Here is a 24,257-nt window from a genome sequence, read left to right as displayed (position 1 = left end):
TTGAGGAAGTTGGTGTAGAATTGAGATGAAATCGGCCTATAATCGCTATTAATAAGTGTCTGCAACTGTGGTTTCGCTGTTTCTTTTCTTTCTCTTTTTTTTTTTAAAGATAGAGTAGTTGATCTGCGCTTGTAGAGTTTAGTAGCACTTGACCAAAGAAACAGAAGATATAGATTGCCATGCCCTCCTTTATTGATGTTTCTACCCCATTTTTGTCGACGCCATCTGGGCCGAACAAGTCAACACACATATATATACAAGATTCCAATTCCATTCGAGCGCATTTTCTACATCTCCCCATGCAAAACCACTCCATCATTTCGAAGGTGCCGGGGAAACGGCGAATGTTGGTCGCACGAATCTGCCCACAGTTAGCAATCTACTTGACCCAATTCATCATCAGAGCAGAAAATCGTACCTGTCGCTGTTGTAGACCTTTGTGTTATCGCCCAACAACTCCTTCTCACGCTTCTGGTCGGCCCAGTATCGTCGCACCTGGTCGCGGTCTTCTTCGGCCTGGAGGAGGGGAATCAGGTGGATGCGAGCCCACATCTTCTCACGGGCAAGCTCGCTAAAAGAAAGCAAAGTCGTCAGTTCGCGAAGTTTTCATGTCTGGAGGCTGGAGACGTACTTGGCCTCCCGAATACCGCCGATTAGCTTGTACCAGCCGTAGCCCATGACGGCGCCCATGCCGAGGAGGAGGATTCCGGGTCGGAAGCCCTTGGCGGGCAGGTTTCGCTAAACATAAGAGTCAGCTTGGTTCATGTTTTCTCTGTTGCAAGCCTCAAAAACACATGATATATGGCACAGGGTATATATATCTCGATTGTCGCAGCTTTGAATCCAGATCGCTGGTGCTGGTTTCCCACGCCACAGTCCCATGGTAACGACAAACGACACCCCAATCCTTCATAAAACAACAATTGATTCCACAGCAGCAATGTTATACGCTCCATCGCAACGCACCTTGTACTGGACGGGCTCGTACCCGCCCCGGGGGGGCATGTCTTGAGGCATGATGGGCGGTTGTTGCGGTCGATTCGGACGATGGCGGGGTCAATCGCGATGCGGCAAAATTGGTGAGAGAGTCGCTTTGTCAATCAGAAGAACGGCCGGTCGTGCTGCCTCCGCTACGCGCCGGTCTGCAGTGGAAATTCGAGATTGTCGGCGCCGAAGCTATGATGGAGGCTCTTTTGCAATGAAACTCCTCTCAGAGGTTGACGGTGCGGCTTACATAATGCATTTCGTGGTGGGGCAGCATCTTTGTCAATGGAGAGCTGCACTTGCCATTTGGCTGAATGGCTTTATCTTATCTGTAGCTTGGACTTGTATTCACCGCAGTATGCGTGTGTATACATTCATTTCTAATTCCTACTTCTGCAATCATTCCAAATATGCCCAGCCAAAATGCTCTTCCTCTCTCTAAAGCATCAACTCATGGAAACAATCAGCGAGCTGGGTATCCAGGATCGTCATCAGGCAGCAGACTGGCCCTCTTCAGCGCCCGCAAGCGATACGCACAGCATGTGAAAGAGCAGAGAGCCATGTTGCCATGGCACGCAGGACAGACGAATGGATGGATGCAATGCCATGCCACTGACTGACTAGCAGAATCCTGGCAGTTAGGCATCATCGCCTCTAGTTCGTCTTGCAGCCGCATATTATGGTTGAATGAGACAGCGCAGAGTTGCGCCGCGGCAAGCCACACCCTGGATGGCCTAGGACTTTGCACCAAATCGCAGAAAGCAGAGGCAACCAGACCTGATTCTATTGCTCATCGCCCTGCGTAATATGGTCTCGCTATCAGCCGCCTCTTATCTGGCGCCACGCTTTAGACGCCTCCCTGCTGGCGCGGAAGCTATCGCGGGATTCTGGCCGGCACAAGATGGCGGCCTATGCTTGTCCGACACAGCAATACTGCGACAAATGATTGATTGCTCCGCGCTTCTGCCCGACGACGGAGTGGTGTGGAGTCCTATTCAGACATTCCCCCCATTGTGGGCGTCCACAGCCTGGCCTTGGTGGCTTGCCGTTGCGTGCCCGACTGGAACTCGCCGCATTATCGCAGCCATGTAACGCAGCATCCGATAAATCCAACACGCGATGCCCAGCCTCATCTCGCCCAAGTCTCCACAGCGCCTGTCTCTGGCCTTCTGTGCCGGCCCCGCCAGCGCCTGCTTTTGCCACAGCTCAAGCCATTTCCGCTGGGATCCCGATCATACCCGCCGTTCGCCGCTCTACCCTGCGACTTTAGCTCTATTGTCGTGCGTCGCGGATCGACGTATGAGACGGGACGGTTTTGGTCTCCCCGGATGGCCAACCCTTGTAAATGCTACCCTTGGCTCTCTAGTCTGTTTGGCGAGGGCGTTGCCTTGTTTTGCCTCCTATCAGATTCGCATCTTGTTGGACAGCTTCCCGGAGGTGATATGGGGTGATGGGCGCGATGTTCTGATGCTCATCAACAAAAAAGACGCAGGCCCCGTCTTAACTTTGCATGAATTCCTGTGATATCATCCGTGCGTTTGTGCCTGACTCATTTTGTTATTCACCTTTTTTTTCTTCTTTTCTTTTTCTACCCTTTCTCTCCTTGTTTTCCTTATCCATTTGTCTCGTTTTGCCAACTTTGAAACTGCAAGTGCCATCTGTGCAGGATTCACTCTACTATACTCTCCATCTATGGGACCATTATTGAATCTACAAATAGGGGAACAATAGACGACAGAAAGCAAGAGGAAAACGACAAAACCCAAAGAGAGAAAAGAAAACAGGACCGTCATCTGCAATATATCATGTATGGAAACTTTCAACGAGTTTCATATCCTACCCACAAGAGTCCCATGGACTGCGACACAGCCCATCGAGAAAGCGACTGGGTTCAGGCAGCGAGCTTCGATCGCATCTATGTTCTGCAGGTGGGCGAGTTTGGAGTTACGCGCCAGCAGAAATTAGACCTGTTACAAAAGATTTTCTGGCCCGCCTTGGCTCGTTGGGTTGTATCAAGGCAGCAGATTCTGCCTGGCGGCACTATCCTTGGTGGCTGGTGGCGCGCGGACATGCAGGGCATGATGGACTGGTATCGCGAATGCCTTCACATGACGGCCCGCTGGGAAGACGCCATCATCGCACACACGGACGGCATCTGGAGGATAGCCCTGGAGACTTCGCCCTGGCGAGACTGGCCCGAGTTTTTCCTCCTGCTGAATGAACCGGTCCTGGACGGCAACGGGCAGCCTGTGAGAGACGCCACCGGCCGCATCGTGTACAAGGAGCGAGACCCGACCACTGATGGCATGGAAGATGCGTTCCTAGACCTGTGGGAGGCAATTGCCGATTCGCGACCCCTGGTGGGCCTCTCAAATAATATCACTTCCAAGGATGGCGCTATGCCACTTGGATCACAACCACACGCGACAAAAGATTTGTGCGTATAATGGGCTATCTACGGGGTTCTTTTATCTATATACTTTTCCGGCCTTAAGCGAGCGAGCAATGACAAGGATTTGGATACTATGGTGTTTTGGGATGTCTTGGTTTGTGTATGCATCAGCTACGGTTGATTTACACCAGCCGACTCTTTTATGATCAAATATTATGAATTTACTGTTTTCCCTCTTCTCACTTGCTTTCACTTTCAGTCGTGCTAAAAAATCCATGCGTTGTTCACTTTCCTGCGTCGGTTGAGTCACCCTCAGAAAAGGTCTCGACGTCATCTAGAAGTATTATACCAAAAGTGCGATTTAGCTTTGCATTCTTCATTCTATCGCGCAAAATCTATTCCAGCCAATAAAGGACCGCAGTCATAACACTCATCCAATCTCGTCGTAAAGCCGAATCTCCACCCAACACATTACCATCTCATCTCATGTTCATCGACTCAAAGTATGACGAGCTAGATCCAATTTCCCGAATGAAAAAAGAAAGAAAGAAAAAGAAAAGCATTAAACTCTCATCTCTAGGGTTTGTATGTAGAAATCCTGTAACCCGCTCATCCAAAAAAGGAAAATGAAAAAAAAAAAAAGAAGAATAAATCACCCGAAAGGACATATTCGTTAGGTTCCATCTTACTATGCCTTGCCTGACGCCTTGCTATTGTTTCCCAATGCTACGCCGTCCAAACCTTCGCTCAACTTTGTCGTAATCACGTCTGGATCCGGTTCGTCGCCGCGGACAAATGTCCAGCTCTCTTCCGTATCTTCGTCTTCTTCTGTTTCTAAATGGCCATCTGTATGCTTAATCAGACTCTTTGCATATTCCATGTCTCGGTATATAGACTGAATCGCAGTTTCAACACCGCTCTCCTGTATAGCTGTTAGTATAGTTATCAAATACAGAGTGGGGGGATGATAATTACCCTTCGAATTTGTTCACCCAGCTGTCGGGCTTTGACAATCATCCGCTCGTTACGCGTGACTTCCCAAAGAGCCCGGCCAAACGATTTCGTTCCCCATTTCTTGACCCAAACACCAACGCCCAAATCTTCTACACGGCTGGCAAAGAAGAACTGGTCTCCAAAGAAAGGCCGGATGATGGTTGGAATACCGGCTCTCAAGCTGGCGCCAGTGGTTCCTGATCCGCCGTGGTGCGCTGCTGCATCAATCTGTCGGAACAGCCAGTCGTGTGGAGCTGATTTGATGACGTGAATCTCCGGTGGCATCACCGGCTCCTCAGCGAGCGGTCTAACGGGCTCGTCCCTTCCAGTGATGCGATCAGACCACCCCTTGGAGAGAATGCATCGGACATCAGCCTTAAGGATAGCGTCAATCACCTCCTGGGTCATCTTGGCTGGGTCATTGACGATGATCGAACCAAACCCAACGTACACAATCTTTTTGCCATCAGCCCTTGCTTTCTGGATAAAATCTCGCAGCTCCTGAGGAGGCTCATAGTCGCCGCCTTCGTCCAAGAACCAATAGCCAGTGACTCTGACCCAATCTGAGAAATCCAGAGGGGGCGCAACGACACTCGGGCTGAAATTGTACAAGAAAGGCACCTTGTTAGGCTGCATCTTCTCCAATCCGGTATTGGGCAGTCCAAGCGTTTTGTTCCTCCATCTGTTGACCTGATGAGCGGTAGCCTTCCAAAAGATGTTGTCAAACATGACATAGGTCATGTAGTTGTAGGCACCGCCCATCTTGTTTTCCGGCATGATGAAGGCGTGGGGGTACGCACGTGTCCTCGTCCACGGCATCGTGAAAGCTCTGAAGTACGGGATCCCAAGTTTCTCTGCAATATGGATTCCTGCCATGGCTGACGGCGACTCGATGAGAAGCTCAGACCCTTCGCAGGCCTTGTAAGCGGAATCAAGAAGATCATCGAGCCAGCCTCGGAAAGTCGCATTAGCTTCCCGAAGAAATGACAGCGTAAATGTTCCGTTCTCAATGCAGAGGCGCATGAGTTCTCCAGGATCACCTTCGACACACGCAAATTCAATGCCATGCGATTCGATCCATCCTTGGAATTCTGCGTGAGTGGCAATCCTGGGCTTGTGACCGTCCTTAAGTAAACCCTTGCACAAAGCGATGTAAGGCTGAACATCGCCTCTGGAACCGATTGTTAGGCATGTAATTCTCATTGAATGCGGTGCCTTGAACTGTATCACCGATGTTTCCAGGTCGTCTCCCAATATGGCGGGATGAGTGTTTGACTGCGGTAGCTGAGGTTCGCGGTCTGTAAACGTCTCTTGTCCTGCTAGTTTCAAAGCCTCCCGCTCTGCAATCGCAGCGTTTGCTTCCTCTTTGGACGCTAGTGACAAGAGTCCAGATCCTTGGAGACTGCGATCGATTTCTAGGCATTGCAGCAGCGTCACTGCACAGTCGTCACGAATCTCTGCTTGCCGGAACTCGAAGAACAGCTCTTCATGCCCACGAATGATGACGACCAGGCCAGAGTATCCAAAGCGAAAACCCTTCTCTTTATGCGCATTCTCGATATCTTTCAAGGGAAGAATCAACTTCGTCCGCGTACCGGGGAGCAAGCTTCGGAAGCAGAAATATCCGCCGCTGAGGTAGATTTTACCATATAGTGGCAATACACGCATTATATATCCGAAATACGTAGCCTGTAGCCGTTCTGTGGCAGGGAGTGCGAAATGTGCTCGAAATCGTTCATTAGATGTCTTGACCTGGCCGTCATCGTCCTCTTCCAGGTCATCCTCGTCGGGTCGCAGACCGGCAGGTTCGTCGTAATGCTTGCGTTCACCTTTCCACATACCGGAAACTTTCTCGACATAGCCCATGGATTCCGTTGCGAGGAGGGTGCTCATTCGCTTGCCAGTCTTGTTCAGATAATCGGCAAACGCGCCAGCTCGCTGTAAGGGATACGCGCCCATTCTCGTAATGCTCTGTAACGTTGGCGTTGACACTCGCGGGAGATCAACAGACCCAGCATAACCCGATCCTTCAGCGTGGCTTGGTGTATAGTTAGCTGGCTGAAGATCTGACTCCTTGTCGTCACGAATGGAGCTTTGTGAATGTCTCATGGTCGGGTTTTGGAAGACGTCACTGCCCCTGAGAATTTGACTTGCAGAAGGATCTTCAAAAGCAGATTCGTTGAGACTGGCAAAGCTCGGTTCTTCCATTGACGAATACAGGTTTGATTCGGACGATTCAAGCATCCGTGATGATATCCGTTCTTCACCCTGAGGGCTACTTTCTGATCTTTTATTGTCGCTGGATCTTCCTCGAGAACTCTCATCGTGGCTGTCTCTCTCTCTTCCGATTGCGTCGAAGCTTGAATGGAGACCATCATCGCCACTGGGATACGGGCTTGGACTTGTGGAACTGCGCGATGTTGAATGATCAGCTACTAGTCCCGGACCAAGTTTCGTGGTGAGTGCGCTGTCCACGCGAGTTAGATTCCGGAATGCGCTTCCCGGAACGCGAGGCGATGACGGATTGGAGGACTCTTCTTGTTTGGCAATCGCTTTACCAGCCGTCGGGCCCTCGGCAGATGCGTCTTCAACCAAGTCCTTGATGACGTTTATGGCCTCTTTTCCGTAATTGAAGAAGGAGAAAAAGTACTGTACATACGCATATTAGGACTGAATCTTCAAAAGCTTCAAGCTAGCTTACCTCGTCGATAGCAAACGTTTCGTCACTATCCATGACACGAATCTTGCAGGTGTCTGAAAACTCCATCATCTGCGAATCTTCGACGTCAATGACGTTGTTGATGGGAATAGATATCTTGACGCTATCGCCGTCATTGTGGCTTCGGAAAATGACCCTCTGTAAGCTCTTCACCCACTCCTTGGCACTTGGGGCACTTTCGGCTCTGAAGTTGTAGGTGCGATGGCTTGTCACCACCGAAAAATGCACGCCTTCCTTGTCTCTGTCTGTGATGCTAGCAGAGATGCCGAAGCTGAGGTCAATGTGGCCGTGGGGAAAGTATAGGTTGGTGGAGTCCTGATAGTACGACAATACGTCGCCCTTGAGACGAAACCAGTAACGGCTATACTTTGGGTTACGTTTTCCGCTTTTTGATAGGTAACCAGATTTGGTTACGGATTGCTATAGACTCTGTGAGTGAAACTTGCTTCGCATATAGTGAGTGGGAGGGAGTTGGCCTTACTGTCTTTTTGGGAAGATAGGCATAGAAGCAAATGTGCTTCGAAGTAATGTATAGATAGCCTTGTAGCAATACGCTCTTTAGCAACCAACATGGATACTCTATGCATGGCTCGTTGTTAGTAGTGATTCAAGGCTGTAAATCAGGCGGCAGAGACGAACCTTCTATAACACGCTCTGGCTCATCAAAGTCAAAAATCTCCATTAGTTTCCTTGCCAAGGCTGTGACATGGTTTGCTTCTCCCTCCTCTTCTCGCTCTTCCTCTCCTTCGTCCGTTCGATCGGGACCGGAAGAGTCTCGATCAATATCAATGTCAAAGCTAGACCGGCTGGCCATTTCGGCCTGGGCCTCTAGCATCCGGCTCATGACGGGTGCTACTCGGAGATCCTCCTCCTCCAGCTGTTCGGAAGGCTTTTTGGGAGAGGGTGATTCACTCGACTCGGGCTCGTCCACCTCCTCGGTAGGCTCCCACATCTTGCCAGAGCTTCTGCCGCTCCTCCTTCTAGGCAACGAGGCAAATGACTTCAAGAGCCGGTGACCGGAGAGCTTCTTCTTGTGCCCGATCCGCTTGTCCTTGGCGGGGAATGACCCCAATATAGCTGTCTGTGAAAGGTCGCGGTGCCGCGAGCTCAGTGGTTTTAGACGGCCTCCTTCTTCGCCGTCGTCTTCACCGTCGTCCTCATCGCTGCTGCCGTCGTCAAAGCGGGTGTTGAAGTCGACCCGGGATCCTGCGGCGGCAATCAAACCAAAGATGCTCTGGTTCATGTTCACAGCCATGGGGCTGGTCTGGGCAAATCCCGCATTCTCGCTTGTGTCGTCGTCGCTGCCTTGGAGGGGCTCAGGGAGCTCGGCCGTCAGGGTCGAATCGTCTCGCTGCAGGTCTGCAGGCGTCTGTGTCTCGGCGATGCGAGGCAGTCCAGCGTCGTCGCCGCCAAGGCTGCCGCGGCGGGGGGTGGGAGTCGTCGCCATGGTGGCTGCAGGTCGAAATGAGTTCCGGCCGCGGCGATTAGAGTTGGGGGAGCGCCAGAAGCGTGTCCGCCTAGTTCAAGGCGACTGCGGAGGCGTAACCGGTTGTTGAAATGGGCCGTTTGCTTTGCGCCGCAGGGTCAGCAGCGAGCTGGAGATGACGGCAGACGTGCAGGCCAGGCAACCGCCTGCTCCGCCAAACGCCTATGAGATATGCGAGGCACCAGCACCGGCACTCCACTGAAGAGGCGACCTTGGATCAGCGCCTGCTGTGTCTTTTGGGAGAGGTTGTTGGGAGAGAAATGAGGCCGCTCTCATTGATGGCGCCTCACGGTCCGCTAGATAAGGTTCGCGACCTACCCGCCAGGTACTCGCAGTCTCGCAGCGTACACCGCTCGCTATATATAAGGTGCAAGGATACTTGGATCAGCGCCCAGTTAGCGCAGGAGCGCGGTCTCTTGGTACGACAGTGCGAGGACGCCCGGTGTTGGATGGCAGCCCTTGAGGCAATTCGCCTGTTGTTGGTGTACTTGCTTGTCTCGCCCAGTGACAGACAGCTTATTATGGCTCCAGGGAGCACTTATCGATAAAGGCCAGGCAAGGATGCTGCAGTTGTTATCTCGGGATCGTCGTACTCGGCAAGTCTTGTTCAAGCAAATTCAATCACCACGAAATACCATGAAGTTGTTGTCAATATGTTCACAGCCAGGCCAATGGCAGCCGTGTGGTTTATCTCTTTGCGATATTGCAGCGTTCGGGCGGCAACACAGCTCAAGTCACACCCATCGGCGACTTAGCCCGGCCCGTGGCTCTGCCTCCACCTACGCCTCCCATGTGATATGATCATACAGAGGCTACGATGTCAGGACCACAAGAATGACGTGCGCTGTAAATCTCTAGTTACTATGATGTGCACAACAGCTGATGAGGTACTTATAAATTACATGTAGGCCATGACTCCTACATCCTGAGGCAAGTTTCTGTGCTTGAGCCCACGTAGGTGCCTGATGCTGCTGCAAGGAGGCGTCAAGTACATGTACCCAGTGTTGATATCATGGAGCACTATCACTCGCAAGAGAGCAGAGAACGCTGCCTATTTGACCCAAAATTGTAGAGCAACGTAGAACAGTAGTCCGAGTACGAACCCATAAAGACATGAGAATAAAGAGCTGGTGCCACCAGGGCGTGCAGGGGTCACATTCACTGCGCTGCCTCTTTTATAAGCTGAACATGGCTAGCCCTTGTCGTGAGACAGGACCTCTCTACATGCACCTCATGTATTAGTAGACATGGAGTCTTTCCTTTTCGGCCCCCCAGGAATACGTCGTTTTCGTTTTCGCTTCGACTTTGCAGAACTGTCCTCTGGTGTTTTTATATAGTTCTTGCTGAAGCTAGTAATCGATATCTATGAAATGAGAGCATTCTCCTCTCTACCTCGATCTTCACTACAGCGGTGCTTAGCTGATCGCCTCTCTTTCGTCCTATGTAACTGGACATGAACCAACGTGAGCCGGTTCTACCGCACTGCCACACGAGTAATGCGCTTAAACTTTTGGGGGCTCGCTGAGCTGACTCACCTCGCCTAGAGCGTAGATAGAATAGGGAGGGGTTATCTAGCACCCCAATTCTGTTATCTAACCCTCCAGCTTAAGCGTGGGCTGCTGCCAACATTATTGCTATTGCTACTGATGCTACTGCTATTTTTAAATGGATGGTATTTAGCAGTTGTGTACATGTATAGATTTTGATATGTGGAATGGCCGCCTTGTTGCGCTACAGCAGGGGTGTTGGATAATGAGATTGGGGTGCTGAATAACGTCTCCCATGAAATACTTTTAGTAAGGTAAGTAGAACCATCATATCTGCAGCTTTGCTCTGACACATGCAAAGTTTCTAGAAACGGACCAAAAAGAATATTAATCCTGAAGAATAAGCCTTGATGCTTTTCGTGCTTCTAGCCTTCAATCGGATCCATCGGAGGGCTTTTGAGGATCTGAGAGGCTGACACTCTGGTTGTATACAAGTATTAGTAGCTCAGCGCGCGCTATAACAAGCCATCTGGGTACTAAGACAGTCGCCCGCTTTGTCAAAGAGTGTGCTGCCAGCTTATATCGGGCTGAATCAATCGTAAATAGTTAATTTGTGTTTGACATGTATATCTTTTGTGTTATGCTTAAAGAGATGTGCCAATATTTTTTTTTCCGATAGCCACGTTACAGGTGTCTTGCTTTCGTTGATCTTTGTGTAATCGCAGCCGTCAATTATCGCGACGCAGCTAATAGTGAGGAGTATCAATTTAGCGTATCGTGGGGAGCTCTATAACGAGTGTGGGATAGCATTCGCATGTAACGTCACAAACTCATAGACTGACTCTAATTCAATAACATTTTTTCGAAGCAAATCCATCAAGAGAATAAACACAACTTCATTTCATCACAATAATACATTCTCTTCAGCATTGCCGTCGCTGCCTACAAACTCAGCTCTTACAATGTCCACAAGCCCCATATTCCCCGCATCCCTCTTATCTAGCGATGCCGCAGCAGCTCTCCCAGATGGCTACACTATCAGGCCTTTGGAAAAGGCAGATTATGCCAAGGGGTTTTTAGAATGCCTCCGTGATTTGACATGGATGGACAATCTCACTGAAGAGGAATTCAACGAGCGGTACGACGAGATGAGCGGGCCCCCTTACTACTATCTCGTCATTGAGCAAGCAGGCCGGATTGTAGGCACGGGTGCCGTGATTGTTGAGAAGAAGTTGTAAGTTGTTCTTTGGTAGTAAACTTGAAAGCACTTGGTAACTAATAAATCATCAAAGCATTCAAAATCGCACCATTGTTGGCCATATTGAGGAGATCTGCATCTCCAAGGACCAGCAGGGAAAGAAGCTCGGATTCCACATGCTCAACGCCCTCAACTCCGTGGCCAAGAACGTGGGATGCCGGAAAACGATTCTCAACTGCAGTGAGCACAACATCAAATTCTACGAGAAGTGCGGCTTCGAGGTCTCCAGCACCGAAATGAAGAGGGAGTTTAAGGAGTAAATGGACTTAATGAGGGATCATTCTTCACTTGAGCAGCCAAGAGTTCATAAACGGAGAATGGATGTATAGCTCCCAAATAGACAAATCATTATATGTTCAATAGACTCCTCGCTTTGTTGCTAGTATATGTACAAGTCTAGAAATCTTGAGCGTATTATGAAGGCGTCGCACTTTTCCTCCTCGGCAACACTTTGAAGGGCATTATGAGCATATTCGGAGTAGAATAGCCGAAGTTCCTCTTCAACAATGCTCAGCAGCAACGGTAGGATTTGTAGCATCCCCTCGTAAATATTTCTAGAAAAGTCCATCTACTGCCATAAACAAAGCTTGCCGCTGGCAGTGCCCCCGGCAACCCAGTTCTTGCTCGGGTGAAAGTGAGCAACGGCTGGAACAGCAGATATACCATCCCCCCCCAGCTGAGCTAATTGACTTCCGTCCGAAGCGTAAACATCGACAAATCGGTTCATGTTACCGATAGTCAATTTTTGAATACCGTCTTCTGGATTCTTCTGCCACTGTGGCTTCAAGATTGTAACCCATCTGCCTGTCTGATTGTTATGCTTGACAGTGTGCGCGGGTACCACGTCGATGCTTTGGCCTGGCTTCCATTTCGAGGCTCCGGAGCAGTCGTAGATTTTGATCGTATCATCATATGACGAAGTGGCAATGTGCCCGCCGGCACTCCACGAAGCATGCGAAACTGACAGGCGTGAATCGTGTTCTCCAAGTAAAGAAGGATGTCTCAGATCCCCCTTACCAATCATTTTTCTCAAGTCCCATACCTTCATGGTTCTATCCAAAGATGCTGTGGCTAAAAGATATGGGTGGAGCGGGTGCATGGAAAATCCTCCGATTTTTTGATCAGAGAGTGTCCATAGTTCTAGGCTGTCGGGTACTCTTGTATCGTATCGACCAACAGAACCATCCAATGTTGATAAGTACAGCATATTTGGCTCTGCCGCAGGAATCTCCAGTGTGGAGATGGGCAATTCCTCGAAGTGGCTCTTGGGGGCAAAAACTTGGGTAGAGGTGCCCTTCTCCAAATCGAGTTTTCGAATCGATGAATCGTAGGATGAGGAGTACACGGAATTTGCGTCTGCTTGTGAGAATGCGAATGAAGTTATAGTTCTAGCGTGAATTTTGAAAGCTGATATGACTGGATCCGGGATATGGTCGTCATCGTCATCCATTTCAGGGGCCGTCTGCGAACCATCGAATACTCCCATCGCGCCCTCTTTGTCTCCGGCAAATACAATCGCCTTGTCTTCCGTCGGATGGAAACTCAATGCGTAAATTCGTTGTGGGGTGATCTTGATATCTATAGACGGTTCGTCACTAAGACTGACTTCAAGAAAAGGTTCAAGAAACCTACCATTTGGTATCCAATGCTCATATAGCTTCAAGCTGCTCATTTGCGATCGCAGTTCTTTTAGGCTGGCATCAGTCGTCTCCTTGATGTCGTAGTCGGAAAATGTTCGCACGCCAGGCTGTGCCCCGCGAAAAATGCCCTTCAAGCCATCCATGCTGCTTGTGTATTTCCGGCCATCAACAACAATGTCGCCCAGGTGCATATCTTCGCCACTCCGCAGTCTCTTCGCCTTGTTCTCTGCGGCCTGATGCTCTGATTCCACCTCTAGCTTCCTCTTAAGCACATCATCGTCTGCCGTTACTCCGGCAAGACGGGAGCTCATACGAGTGCCTCGACGAGGCTCTCGAACCACAGGTTCCGCCCTGGTTCTTTTTCGCGAAGCGGATGGCTTGGGCACAGGTTTGTCTGGTATGATGTTTTTCGCTGTAACAGATATTTCGGACAGCAGAGCTTTGTTCGCAGCAATGTTCTCAAGACGGCGGCGCTCGAATGCGCTGAGGCCGTCGCTTTCCTTCTTCGGAGCCATGATTGGTACGACGTTGGACAATAATTCGCAAGTAAAAGGGGGGAGAAATCTGGTATGGACTTGAGGGTGTAGAATTTGCAATCGTGATATCCAAAAAAGAAAAGCCGGCGTTGCACCTGGTCCAGTCGCAGGAAGATGTGAATCGGTGCTGACGGCGGATTGAATCCGGAGCTGAATTGGAGAAATCGCGTGCACCGCGTCGTGGCGGTTAATTGTCTGGCGCGAAGTCACGCGCATCAATTAGCGACTAAATTAGGCGTAGGCGGCACTCTTAGGAATCAAACCGCCAGAGTCCCAGATGCAGCTCACCGAGGATTAGCCGTGTAAAACACCTGGATGAGCATTCAGCAATGGGCTCCAGATTTTGAAAATTTCGGTGTAAAAGAATTGAGCATCGGCATCTCCAATTCAGGGACACTGTGCTGCATTTCACACCAGCCAGCCATGTCGTCAACCATGCTTCCGTTTTTATACCAGACTCGGACCCTTCAACGGGCTGTCAAGGGTCCCCTTGTGGCGTTGACTTCTGCCCGTTTGATGCACTCTCCACGACGGCCTAAAAAGCTTCGAGATAATTCCATTCCGTTTCAATGGGATTCCAAAGAAGACCAAGAGCTGGAAGGACCCAGCTCAGAACAAGCGTCCACCATCACGCCTTCTGAGGCCCAGATTTTCAAAAAGATCTTCAGTGAAATCGCCGAAGGCAAAATGCCACCCGTGAAGAGTCGGACCCCGGCTCAGCAAAATCTCACTGACGCACCCGCTATAAGCGGCGAGAGAGACAGCTCTGGCTCAGCCCGCGCAATGACCGAAAAGGTCCGCATCTCTGAGTTCCGCGAGAAATTTTTGGGCCGATATCCCAAGTCGCTCCAAAACGCTGCTCAAGTTGCACTGGGCCTGTATGAGGTCAAACCACAAGACTCAGAGTCCGGGGAAAAGGCCCAGATGATCGAGCTGGACGGTGCTGATGAGGCTACATGGGCTGAGCGCACAGAGCGGGAGCTTGCCAGAAGCCAGGAATGTGAAAGAGTAGAATCTCTGATGAAGCAATGCAAGACTGACGCAGAGCTGTGGAGCATCATGGAGAAAGAGGTTTTCTCGCTGCCCGAAAAGCTGCATATTGCACAGGCAAAGCGAGCCGCAAAGGGAAAAAAGAAGGCTCGGCAATCGAATGCACTTGTGGAGGATGCCGAGGCGAGTCTGTACCAAGAACAGTCAGCATTAGAAATGGCCTCGCAAGACGAAGAACGAGTGATGGATATTCACGGACCGCTATACTCTCGATTCCTCAGCACGGCCTTGGACCTCTTCAACTCGGCCTTTGCTCGACCTTCTCCATATATATTTCAGATCCTCCCCCGCATCAAGGAACTCGGCTTACCTTCGTTCGTCCTCGGCGTCTCGACACCGTTTTATTCCAAGCTGGCCGAGATCCACTGGCAGCGCTTTGGAGATGCCAACTCTGCACTTGACATGCTGGAGGAGATGAATTCTGCCGGCCTGTTTGCGAATAAAGAGGCGAATGGCCTTCTTTCGCAGCTGCGCAATCATCTGCATGCCTGCACTTGGGGCGGTCAAGGCCCTTTTGTGATGGCAATGATGGAGTCTTCTGAGTTTGGCAACGCATTGATTCAGAGAATCGAATTTATAGAAAAGATGATTGAGCAGTCGTCACATGACCGGCTGAGGGACCCTTCTTTCTGATGGACTTTGCAGCAGCAAAGGCAATCTCTCTATGGCTATGTTTTCTCAATTCTAGTAGAGGCACCCATGAGTTTATTGTCTGGTGCTCCTGCACCTCTTACACTCCTCAGAGAGAGCTGTAACCGAAACTGGCCACATGCGCCATGAAAAGACGAACTCTTCCTGTATCAACACCAACTCACGATTTATGAACACTCAGCGCTTCCATTTCTGTATACAGTATTTTGTGCAACATCCGCACACATATAGGCAATACCATCTTCTCTCTTACCACATACGGCTGAAAGCACACGCAGGTCTTGGAACTATTGTGCAGCTGCAGCTGCAGCATCGTCTCGCCTATGCGTGATAACACATGCATGCGGTATGCATGTTTCAGTTGGATCCCTTCCCATGCCAGGTGGGATGCCGTGATTGGATCTCATGCAACAGGGGGGCAAAGGAACTCTTGCCTGACTGCTTCAGCTAGACTGGGCGGTTCGACGTCTTCGCACTGTGCCTGGTGTTTGCTGGCGTCCGTCTGCTGCAGGAGATGCATGCAATCACACCATCTCAGGCACTTTAAATGCAGGTTGTGATAGATCTGGTCAGATGTTTGCTTTTGTTTATCCCGCAATCTCGATGAGATGCTGTTTCTAGTATAGATAAATAAGTAGCACTTGCACTGATCTGGTATATATATCTCCCACTTATAAGTCCTTATAGCATCCAGTATTACATCTTTACCAGGGTTTCACAACATCGCAAGCTTCTTGCAACAAATACTTAGCATGGCTACGTATAAGAAAGAAGATTGTGCCGGCCATTCCTCGCTCTACCCAAGGTTGAATTTGTTGCAAATGCCTCTGGAGGTTCGCTTTAAAATCTTCTATGAGCTATGGGAAGATCGTGACTTTGACCTCCTCATGGTCATTAAAGATTACGAAGACAGACACAATGACGAAAATCCCATTACTCTTGCCTCTATTGCCTTTGTACACTTCTCTAAGCGGCCAAACACACACTGGCCGAATGACAAGATACCGTGGGACAGATACGCTCCATGCCTTGTCAAAACCGAGGTTCTCTGGTTCAATAGGAGGATACACGGCGGAACTCGCAGCAATACGAATTACTTTGACGTTTTCAACTTGATGATATCGTGCAAGCAGCTGTGGGAAGAAGGGAGTCTTGGGTATTGGCGCCATAAACAGCTACAACTTGGCATTTCCAGAGAGTTTGGAGAAATCCCACTAGGTGACGAGGACGAGTGGTCCATGATCCAATGCATAAATAGTAAACTCTTGGGCGGCATTATCGGCGACAACGTTCGCAATTTAACGCTGAGATTCGACGACAAGGTGTTGAACTGCCGTGTAAACCGTTGCGATACTTTACCCGGCATTGTGAGCTGCAAACGCCATGCAGACGACACTTTCATGCCAAAGCTTCAATGGGCTCGAGATACAATCATGAAAGCTCTCAAGCTCTTTACCAACGTCACAAGTCTGGTGCTACTCATCGAAAACAACCGCATATTCGACTTGTACAATAACATTGGAGTCTTTGGCGAAATCATGGAATTTGTTAAAGAGGAGAGGCCCATGATCAAAGCAATACGCATTAAAGGCGGGCAATGTGCTGATCTTGTCAAGCTTTGGAATGTTGAGCTCGATGCCTCTGTATCGGGGACTACATGGTCTATGAATCCATGTGTTCCAACTTGTCAATCGAAGAAATATAGTGATTATACAGATCGATTCGATACGATGCCACGAGAAGTTGACTTGCGTCCAGACTTTTTTTGAGCAAGTTGAGTTTTTAGTGAAGCATCACTTCTATAGTACAAAGAAAGGTTTACTTTTTCTCTCTTCACTGCCTAATCTACGAATAGCGCATGTAGAAATCATCACGAGTCCAGACACAATACGATAGAACAGTCACGGTGCAGAAAAGATGTAATGAGGCTTGCAAAGTATTATGATTTGTAAACCGTGAGGCATTGAGCCTCGATTGCATTTGGGCAGTTCTTTTTCCCAGACTGCGCATGTAATATATATCCCGAACTATAAAGTGGGAATAGTAAAAAACAAAGTCTCATTGTGTAACGCCTTGGATTATCCCTTGCCCCCCTAAAACACTCGTGTCAAAAGCAAACGTTATTTCTTGTTAACCTCCTCGTCGGTGTATTTAATCTCATCCTCTTCCTCTTCCTCTTCCTCAACCTCCTCGTCAGTGTAGTCAATCTCATCCTCTTCCTCTTCCTCTTCCTTAACCTCCTCGTCGGGGTAGTCAATCTCTTATTCTTCCTCTTCCCCTTCCTCTTCCCCTTCCTCTTTGTGTCCGACCGGGGTCTGAACACCGCTCATCTCAGTGTCTATGGCCTCCCCAGAGGCAGACACAGGAGGAGCGAGGGCGGCGTCAGACAAACCAGCTTCTCTAGCGCTGGTAAAGTATCTCTCTATCTTATTTATTGGTGGCGTTTCCCCCGACATATACTAATACCGGTGCCTTGGTGACCAATGTGACTGCTTAGGTAGGGGGCCCCTCTCTCGGGCAGAGAGAAACCAGCTCCGCCGAGCTGGATTGTCGGACGCCGCCATCGTTGCCCTCATGGTGATGGGTCCTCTTGCTGGCCTTGCGCCTACCGCCGCCGCCGAAGCCCCGGCCCCTCCCGCGAACTCCGGTGGCGTTCGCCCGGTGCTGGTCTTCCTCCCAATACCTCAATCAATCTTTTCACCCCTCTTTAGAGCAATAGAGCAATAGAGCGATAAAGAAGTAGCAGCAGTGGCCTTTGCTATACCTAGTTGGAGTGCTGGATAAGAGAACTGGAGTGCTGGATGATTTTTTACTTCTGTTTCAATGTTATTCAAAAGCTGTCGGCCTTGTATTAACTCGCGTTAGCTGAAGACCATATATCCATCTTTTCTTCTTCTTTCTTCCTAGAACGCCAAATCCTAAAGAAACGTCCAGGTCTTCCATCTCTCGTCTTGATACAACTGGCGGATAACAGTAGCAGTGTTTGTCACCTCGGCAAATGCGTTCAAGCTTTCTATGTGAACTCGATGAACCATCTCAGCATCGACGCCTCCTTTGCCAAAACATCTTGTTCCGTCACCAATTAAGATGATCCTCGCCATATCTACGGCGTAGTCCACTAGATCTTCTTGGCTTACTTCTTGATTGCCGCCGAAAACGTGCTTCTTCTGCCCGTATACCCCAGCCCCATCCGTATGCAGCCATTTAAAGGTATCTTCAATGTAGCCCGACCCTCCCCATCTCCCATCCATGGCCAGATCATAAGATGAACGCACGGTGGTGCTCACAGCGTGGTCGGTTGGGATTCCAGCGATGAGCAGCGTTCTTATGTTTCTCTTTTTCAACAAAGATTCTAGAGGCGTGTTGCTAAAAACGTTGGGCCCGCGGCAAGTTATTATAACTTCATTAGAGGGTGAGCGGGAAGAATTGCCTGGCGGGGGCGAAGCGGCAAGCTCAGATGCTTGAGTACCTGTACATGTAGGTTCAGGCGAAGCAACAGAGTCGGAAGAAGCAGTAGGCTCAGAAGAAGAAGCAGGCTCAGAAGGACTAGAAGGCTCATTTACCAGCGGGACAGAGCATTCTAAAAAGTCTACGCCTTCCTTCTCTTCGCCATTTGCGCCGTAGGGGCCGGTTTTCCCAGGGTATAGTGGGGAGTTGGCCCAAATTGGCTTGAGTTGGGCGTGGATAATGAGAGGCAGTTCGTCCTCGGGCGTAGTGTTGGAATAACTGCGAAACTTGGCAATGAGACTGGAAACGTTCTTCTCGTAATCGGGGTTGGAAGTACCGTCGCCCCACGAAGGATCGCGATATCCGTATTGGCTATGTATGATGAGAAGCGCCGTGGATCTCCATGCTGGGATAGGCGGGCAGTAGCCACCAGGCCAGGAATATTGCATTACCGATGGTTGGCGTAGCATTTGGTTGCGATTGTCTGGGGTGAATATCAACGTATTGAAATCATGAACAGCCCCGCTTGATGAGATACGGTGTCCCTGTAACCGCTAATTGCCCGACCCCTCGGCCCTACGTGTGGATAAGCGATGCGCTGATACCAAATATTGAATCTATAATCCGAGAAATCACGTTGATGTACTAGTGTAAACGCCTAATGGCGGTTCAGTGCCTATTCTACAGCGAGCTGCCCGCTGTAACTATTGTAGGCAACATAAAGCCTGCAACTCCGGCTCCCAGCAACCTCAAATCTCAGTGTGCCTCATCAATTCAATCCAAATCCACATCCACTCTCAGCTAAAACAACCTTCAAGCCATTCTTGTGCTAGCATCGCCATGCTAAATTACTTAATTGTGGATGCTAAGTGGACACCAGATCTGCCTTGCCTAGCGCCATCTTCAAGTCTCGCATCTATGTATAAAGCCAGCGCCCGCTCCCAGCCTTCCCCCTGACACTTGTTTTTTTCTTCTCGTCAAGTCCAGCCTGCTTGCACCTTTCCTTTATAAATGAGAATAATCCCTTGCATTGTCACTAGCTGGGACGCCAGCTGTGGGGTGGTCGAATGGGTCCCCAGGCAGTCGCACCAAGGCCAGGGTGCAACTAACCCGCTGGGATGACCCGGGATAGGATGACGCCTGGGTTCGAAGCGTGTCCACCCTGCATTTTTGCCCTTTCTTTTTCTTACATAGACGCAGGTCATTGCCTACCGCCATGGCAGGACGCGTGTAACAATCTAAAAGCGTGCACAAGGGGCTATATGGCATGTAAATCGTTCGGATCACGACAATTCTGGCACCGCAACTACATACCAGGCAACATGAAGACTCAGAAGATGTAGTAGATACAAATAGACAGAAAGTCCCTAAGACGGCAAGTTGTAATCACATTTGCTCTCTCAAGGGAAGGAATTAGTGATTCCTGCCTCGAGGGAGACGGTATAGCAAGACAGGATAAAGATGACAAGATTTTGCCGCCTCTTCGGAAGCGTCATTATTCCGATCAATGGCTCAAGATTTTATCATGAGCACAATCTATCTTCCTTGCTCTTGATTGTCTTGGGCGCTCTTTTTTTTATGCGCTATCTTCATGGTATTTGAGACAGATATCATACTGCGCCGCTCCACAATTGGAGCGTATATAGATTCTTTCTCCCTCTATATATTATTGACAATGCCTACCCAAAAGCTTGTCACGGATTTCTTCTTTAGTCGAGTCACTGCTAACTTGTCTATAAATGAAGAAATCGCCGCAATCCTGACTCCTATCTCCGCAGCTGACGGAGCACCAACTCCCAAAAGCCGGAGCACTAGACGAAAAGACAGAGGGCCTCGACGTCCTAGCTTCCTTTCGCGTGAATACTGCGACAGTAGTGGCCAGATCGGCGAGGCTAATATCACGTTCTCAAGTTGATCTGGCTGAGGTCTTTCCCGGCTCTGGTAATGGGTTGAGAAGAACACTTCCTTCAGTGAGAGTAAAATTTACGTCTTCGCGCCGGGCTTCGCCCCTTTTTGTAGGTATCTCCATTCAAGCGTATAATATGGTGGACTCTATCTAATCCAGCAATACAAAGGTAAACAATTCAGTATGGTCACTGAGCAAATTGGCGCGACTGCTAGTACGATCCCCTATCTAATAGGTCATTTCGAAGCACAAAACTTGGATCAGATGGAGTCGGTGACTGTGAGCGTGGGTGTGGCCTCTCGCGACGCGAGAGAAAAGAGGGAGAGAGAGGAGAGAGGCACGTTCATTATCCCTCTTCACGTGATTAACTTGTGTGACCTCATAGAAGTGACTTGGAGAAGAGAGAATCAGGCCCTTTGCGAGTAATATTTTCCTTGTCGCAGACTTTTGGCCAACGCTCTTTTGACATGCTACTCGCCGTACCTTCTACTGCCGGCGCTACCGCTGACGTCGACATAGGAATACTTTGGCTAGGCTTCTATTAATCATTTGTTGAAGATTAAATGCATGTAATCGCCTGCCTACGATTTTCGCATCCGCTTACCGGACTGGGTGTGTTTCGGTAACTGGCTTGGCAGAGTTTATAAAGTAAAGTTACAATGAATGTGTCTTTATATCTAGGTTATGGATGTAGGCGATTGAATACTATATTCGCCGCCGCCACTGATTGCCACCTTATATATGTGATGCTGTGAAACATAGCAGCTGTAATACGCACTCAGCTATTTGACGCGAATGAGGGAATTGGTTCACCGCTCTACTTTGGCCAACAGCAGTTCGTGTTCAGCTCGCAGGTAAGTAAAGCCTTTTTATCAGTGAAGTCTTTCTTGTAAGGAGGCTTGGCCCAGCTAAACGTGAAGAAGCGATGCAAAATCTTATTTGGGAATATTTTCCGCTCACTCGTCTAGGGACTGTATCACAATTAAAAAAGGCTATTATCTCAAAATGCACATCGGCATACGATGATAGCCTCAACTATGTTCCGCTCTCTATACGGAACCAAGTCCCCGAACACATGAAGGGAGACGGCACATTGCATTTGACCAAGGGCGCCGAAGGTTTTCTGTATGAAGTGAGCCCAAATAAACAGCGGAGAATGGTGATATTCAAGGCCCTAAATATAATACGCATATCATCCGTCTCCTCTTCCTCGTGAGCTTGGGGCTAGTCATGTTCCATGCCCCGCCAACAGCCAACGTTGAACACTCTGACTTATAACAGAATGCATGGTTATAGGCTGTGTATAGCGTTTTCAGCAATAAATGGTTTTTCTTTGATAAAGAAATGTATGAACAAGAAATGTATGAACAAGCGGGTTGCCAAGCGCTAGCCGTCGAGCGACCGAAAGACCAACCATGCCTTCAATGTTCTCTAATGTGACTCTCTCTGTGAAGCTGTTTAATACAAGAGTCCATTCTTTTGTAAGCGATGAATGGTACAGCTTTGTCCATAGAGCTCACTTTTAAAAGTTTGTTGCTCAACTCAATCCAGTCGCTCTCCGCTATTTTTCGTCTGGTCGTCAAATTTTTATTGTAATGACAAACGTGATGCGCGATTGACCTAAGTTATGGAATAGCGTGTGCAGGACCATGGTCGTTAGTGAGAATCCATAGATGCAATGTCTAGCCGCTCAAATCGGAAGGCGATGAACGTCACTTCGCCCCCCCTCGCTTTGCCTAAACAAGTCGCCTCGGCTTTTTCACAAGCCTTTGCAAGGATAACTTTGCGAGCATGTGTTTTCAATGGTACTCTTTGTGTTGCATTGCAGCAATTGCAGCAATGCGATGGATCTGCTAGCATCGCCAATTGTCGGCCCAATCATACTAGCGTCTTATACGGAATATAAAACCCTCTGAGGGCCAACAACAGCATATAAGTGAGCTTTCTGTTGCGCAACTTGCATCATTCTTTAGATGCATAGTGGAAGTACCGGTACTTTTCTATCTGGTAGCCATGCGAACGGTTGTCTTCTCTTCTCTGACCCTGGCTTTGCTGTCCCAGAGAGCCGGGGCCGATACAACGCTCTCACTCGACCCGTCAACAACCTGGGGAACCTGGGAAGGCTGGGGCGTGTCTCTTGCTTGGTGGGCGAAAGCTTTTGGTAATCGAGATGACTTGGCTACCGTGTTCTTCAGTCTGAACAGCCAAACCATTGATGGTCAGACCCTGCCCGGCTTGGGCTTCAACATCGCTCGATACAACGCAGGAGCATGCAGCAACAATACCTATGATGGCGACAGCATGGTTGTTTCATCGAATATTAAGCCTTCTCGTCAGATGGATAGCTTTTGGCTTGATTGGGGCAGTTCCGACCCCACATCGTCAAGCTGGAACTGGGACGCCGACGCCAACCAAAACGCGATGCTTCAGAAAGCCAAAGCAAACGGCGCAAACATATTTGAGCTGTTTTCTAATTCTTCACCTTGGTTTTTTTGTCTAAATCATGATCCAACAGGAAACAGTATTCTTAATAATTTACAATCATGGAATTATGTTAATCATACCGTGTATCTTGCCAACGTTGCTCAGCATGCCAGCCAGAATTGGGGGATCACGTTTCAGTCAGTCGAGGCCTTCAATGAGCCTACTTCGCCATGGGGACCTTCCGGGACTCAAGAGGGTTGTCATTTCGATATATCAACTATGGCTACAATCATTCCATACCTCAAAACTTCACTTTCTCAAAGAGGTTTATCATCTTTCATTGCTGCCTCAGATGAGTCGTGGTATGACTTGGCTATCACCACTTGGGTTGGCCTGGGCAGCTCTGTGCAAAGTCAAGTGACGCGGATCAATGTGCATGGTTACCAGTACGGCGGCGGACGACGTGATGTTCTCTGGACCCTTGCGAACGCAGCTAAGAAGAGGCTATGGCTATCGGAATATGGGGAAGGGGACGGGTCAGGAGCTCAGCTGTTTTCAAACCTGCTCCTCGATCTTGTCTGGCTCCATCCTACTGCCTGGGTATACTGGCAAGCCATTGACATCCCAGGCTGGGGACTCATCGGAGGCGACAATGACCAGTTGACACTTTCAGGAGCAAGCATTAAATACTTTGTACTTGCACAATTCACTCGTCATATCAGGCCTGGCATGCAGATTCTGACAACGTTGGATGGCAACACGGCCGCGGCGTACGATGCTAGTTCTCAGAAGCTCGTCATTGTTGCTGGAAACTGGAACACTTCTCAAACCATCACCTTCAACCTCAACTCAGCCAAGACTGCTGGCAGCAATGGATCAACAGTTCCTCGATGGAGTACTCAAACAGGAGGCGGAGATCAGTATAAGAGCTATACGGATATAAAGATCAATAACGGACAATTTTCTGTACCTTTCTCCGTTGGACAGGTGCAGACGTTTGAGATTAGCGGCGTTGTATTGAACTAGTGAGATGGATTAATTTGAAACTTGTCGTTTATAATTATTTTGTGGTTTCAATGAGAATTGCAATGCGGTGCTCTCATAGTCAATTGTCTAATAGGTCACTTATACAGTATGAAGCACCGTGCAAATACTACGAAAGGCACAGTGCACTCGCAAACCGAAAGGGCAGGTCGTTTATTGGAAAATAGAAAAGAAAAAAGATCAGAAGAATGAACTTGAAACCTCAATATGACAAAACTTGGAGCTAAGAGTGATTGTATA

At 49.1% G+C, this 24,257-nt stretch overlaps 10 protein-coding genes across 10 annotated transcripts; 7 read left to right on the top strand and 3 right to left on the bottom strand.

The window, feature by feature from the left end:
- Positions 1-2,789: 2,789 nt before the first annotated feature.
- Positions 2,790-3,431, top strand: TGAM01_v200240 (hypothetical protein; the record flags this gene model as incomplete). The annotated part of the gene is made up of 1 exon (XM_018803276.1): positions 2,790-3,431. One exon carries the CDS (start codon positions 2,790-2,792, stop codon positions 3,429-3,431), a length of 642 nt encoding a protein of 213 aa, XP_018663682.1.
- Positions 3,432-4,064: 633 nt separating this feature from the next.
- TGAM01_v200239 (sterol 3beta-glucosyltransferase) lies at positions 4,065-8,535 on the bottom strand (the record flags this gene model as incomplete). The annotated part of the gene is made up of 5 exons (XM_018803277.1): positions 4,065-4,298; positions 4,352-7,018; positions 7,071-7,508; positions 7,570-7,667; positions 7,728-8,535. The coding sequence occupies 5 exons, from the start codon at positions 8,533-8,535 to the stop codon at positions 4,065-4,067; spliced, it is 4,245 nt and encodes a 1,414-aa protein (XP_018663683.1).
- A 1,586-nt stretch (positions 8,536-10,121) lies between these two features.
- TGAM01_v200238 (hypothetical protein) lies at positions 10,122-10,280 on the top strand (the record flags this gene model as incomplete). The annotated part of the gene is made up of 1 exon (XM_024548516.1): positions 10,122-10,280. A coding segment is annotated over one exon (159 nt), but the record flags the coding sequence as incomplete, so codon positions are not given.
- A 743-nt stretch (positions 10,281-11,023) lies between these two features.
- On the top strand, positions 11,024-11,579 carry TGAM01_v200237 (hypothetical protein; the record flags this gene model as incomplete). Its single annotated transcript, XM_018803278.1, has 2 exons — positions 11,024-11,295; positions 11,354-11,579. 2 exons carry the CDS (start codon positions 11,024-11,026, stop codon positions 11,577-11,579), a joined length of 498 nt encoding a protein of 165 aa, XP_018663684.1.
- Positions 11,580-11,887: 308 nt separating this feature from the next.
- Positions 11,888-13,711, bottom strand: TGAM01_v200235 (WD repeat-containing protein; the record flags this gene model as incomplete). Its single annotated transcript, XM_024548515.1, has 2 exons — positions 11,888-12,897; positions 12,952-13,711. 2 exons carry the CDS (start codon positions 13,709-13,711, stop codon positions 11,888-11,890), a joined length of 1,770 nt encoding a protein of 589 aa, XP_024406730.1.
- Positions 13,712-13,930: 219 nt separating this feature from the next.
- Positions 13,931-15,178, top strand: TGAM01_v200236 (hypothetical protein; the record flags this gene model as incomplete). The annotated part of the gene is made up of 1 exon (XM_018803280.1): positions 13,931-15,178. One exon carries the CDS (start codon positions 13,931-13,933, stop codon positions 15,176-15,178), a length of 1,248 nt encoding a protein of 415 aa, XP_018663686.1.
- Positions 15,179-16,017: 839 nt separating this feature from the next.
- TGAM01_v200234 (hypothetical protein) lies at positions 16,018-17,923 on the top strand (the record flags this gene model as incomplete). Its single annotated transcript, XM_018803281.1, has 3 exons — positions 16,018-16,839; positions 17,311-17,605; positions 17,694-17,923. 3 exons carry the CDS (start codon positions 16,018-16,020, stop codon positions 17,921-17,923), a joined length of 1,347 nt encoding a protein of 448 aa, XP_018663687.1.
- Positions 17,924-18,114: 191 nt separating this feature from the next.
- TGAM01_v200233 (isochorismatase hydrolase) lies at positions 18,115-19,092 on the bottom strand (the record flags this gene model as incomplete). The annotated part of the gene is made up of 1 exon (XM_018803282.1): positions 18,115-19,092. One exon carries the CDS (start codon positions 19,090-19,092, stop codon positions 18,115-18,117), a length of 978 nt encoding a protein of 325 aa, XP_018663688.1.
- Positions 19,093-20,526: 1,434 nt separating this feature from the next.
- TGAM01_v200232 (hypothetical protein) lies at positions 20,527-20,781 on the top strand (the record flags this gene model as incomplete). Its single annotated transcript, XM_024548514.1, has 2 exons — positions 20,527-20,658; positions 20,719-20,781. Coding segments are annotated over 2 exons (195 nt in total), but the record flags the coding sequence as incomplete, so codon positions are not given.
- Positions 20,782-22,562: 1,781 nt separating this feature from the next.
- Positions 22,563-23,999, top strand: TGAM01_v200231 (endo-beta-1,6-galactanase; the record flags this gene model as incomplete). The annotated part of the gene is made up of 1 exon (XM_018803283.1): positions 22,563-23,999. The coding sequence occupies one exon, from the start codon at positions 22,563-22,565 to the stop codon at positions 23,997-23,999; it is 1,437 nt and encodes a 478-aa protein (XP_018663689.1).
- Between the last annotated feature and the right edge of the window lie 258 nt (positions 24,000-24,257).

Source organism: Trichoderma gamsii (genome assembly GCF_001481775.2).
Source record: "Trichoderma gamsii strain T6085 chromosome Unknown Scaffold_1.2, whole genome shotgun sequence".
Classification (NCBI taxonomy): Eukaryota; Fungi; Ascomycota; class Sordariomycetes; order Hypocreales; family Hypocreaceae; genus Trichoderma; species Trichoderma gamsii.
This window is presented reverse-complemented; position numbering and strand designations above follow the sequence as displayed.